General features: G+C 48.1%; 1 protein-coding gene across 1 annotated transcript; it reads left to right on the top strand.

Annotated features, from left to right (window-relative positions):
* Nucleotides 1–28: 28 nt before the first annotated feature.
* On the top strand, nucleotides 29–1,242 carry LOC111385905. Its single transcript, XM_023010325.1, has 3 exons — nucleotides 29–582; nucleotides 661–804; nucleotides 884–1,242. The coding sequence occupies exons 1-3, from the start codon at nucleotides 528–530 to the stop codon at nucleotides 1,102–1,104; spliced, it is 420 nt and encodes a 139-aa protein (XP_022866093.1). The 5' UTR covers nucleotides 29–527; the 3' UTR covers nucleotides 1,105–1,242.
* Nucleotides 1,243–1,248: the final 6 nt, after the last annotated feature.

The raw sequence follows: 1,248 nt of genomic DNA, 5'->3' as shown, positions 1-1,248 counted from the left end.
GGGGGGGGGAATATTTGGAGATGGCCTGACAGCCCAGTAGATACATCAGAACACTGGGGGGCTTCAGATTTCCCGTCGAAATTGAAAGAGGCCGATCTGGGTAGACTTAAGGCTGAATAAAGAATTTTTGATAGTGTAGAACTGATATGATCGGAGCCTGATGAGAGGGCCTGCTATCCTAGGCCGGGGTGTGTGGCCATGAGTGAGGCACTTTTTAGTTTTTAGGGCTGGACTTAAGCTCCTCCTCCATCCCTTCTTTAGGCTAGTGCTGAGGTCTGAACCCGAACTCCTGGAGCCAAATGGTGGGGTCCTGGATGTTATGGAAGGAGGCGTCGCTAGGGGTGGAGATGCCCTTCTCGATTTTTCAGACCCTATACATTCCTAAGGTAGCAGCTGGAAGGGACAAGACTTAGTTGTGATATTATTTAACCTCATGGGGTTCCCATATTCCATTCGTGCTCGATCTGTCGAGCTCCATTAAAGAATGGAAGAGCTCGTGGTGCTGGGCTGTCGGGAGATGGGACACGATGGAGGGGGACCCCCTAGCACCTCTTACGGTCCCCATGAAGTATTCCACACTTAGTGAGTACTGTTGCCCTGCAATTTTATTTATTTTTCTTCGGTTCAGATCCTAAATGTTCTTTGCTTTTTGTTTTGAAGGTACCCTTCCTCGGTGTGAGATATTGACAGACGATTTCGACATAATTTGCATCGTCTACCAGTTGCTCTCGAAGAAGAGGTCATATCACGTGCTGATCATGAAAAACATTCATTTCGTAACACATGATCTGATGGCTTTCCAAGGTAAATTTACGAAGTGGAAATGTCGCGTGGGTTTTTCGACCTCTTCATACTTTGTAATAATTTGTTTGTTCCCTTGTAGATAACTTGAACAAGAAGAAGCCTTTGATGCCCGACTTTAAGACAATTCAGAAGATGATGGCTGAGGTGAGAACCTTGAAGACCTCATCATCTGCCTACAAGAAGCAAATGGAGGATCTAGTCAATGCCAGTAAGAGGCTTCAGCCTTCGAGGGATGAAGAGGTCGAAGAAGACCCTGAGATGAATTTACTGAGGAAGGGCAAAAAGGCTGCGGGCTCTTAAAAGGGGGCCACCGTGGCGGGGCAACCCGCGGCCTTAAGATAGACAACAATTCCAACTGGGGTGGTCCTCAGGGATAAGGTTGTCGAACCCTCCGTGGCTGTCCTTGCAACCTCTGCTGCCCCGGCTGAAGCTCCACTTTCAGTC

Source organism: Olea europaea, unplaced genomic scaffold, assembly GCF_002742605.1.
Source record: "Olea europaea var. sylvestris unplaced genomic scaffold, O_europaea_v1 scaffold33378, whole genome shotgun sequence".
NCBI classification, from domain to species: domain Eukaryota; kingdom Viridiplantae; phylum Streptophyta; class Magnoliopsida; order Lamiales; family Oleaceae; genus Olea; species Olea europaea.
The sequence above is the reverse complement of the archived record's forward strand: the minus strand, read 5'-3'. Positions and strand labels throughout refer to the sequence as shown.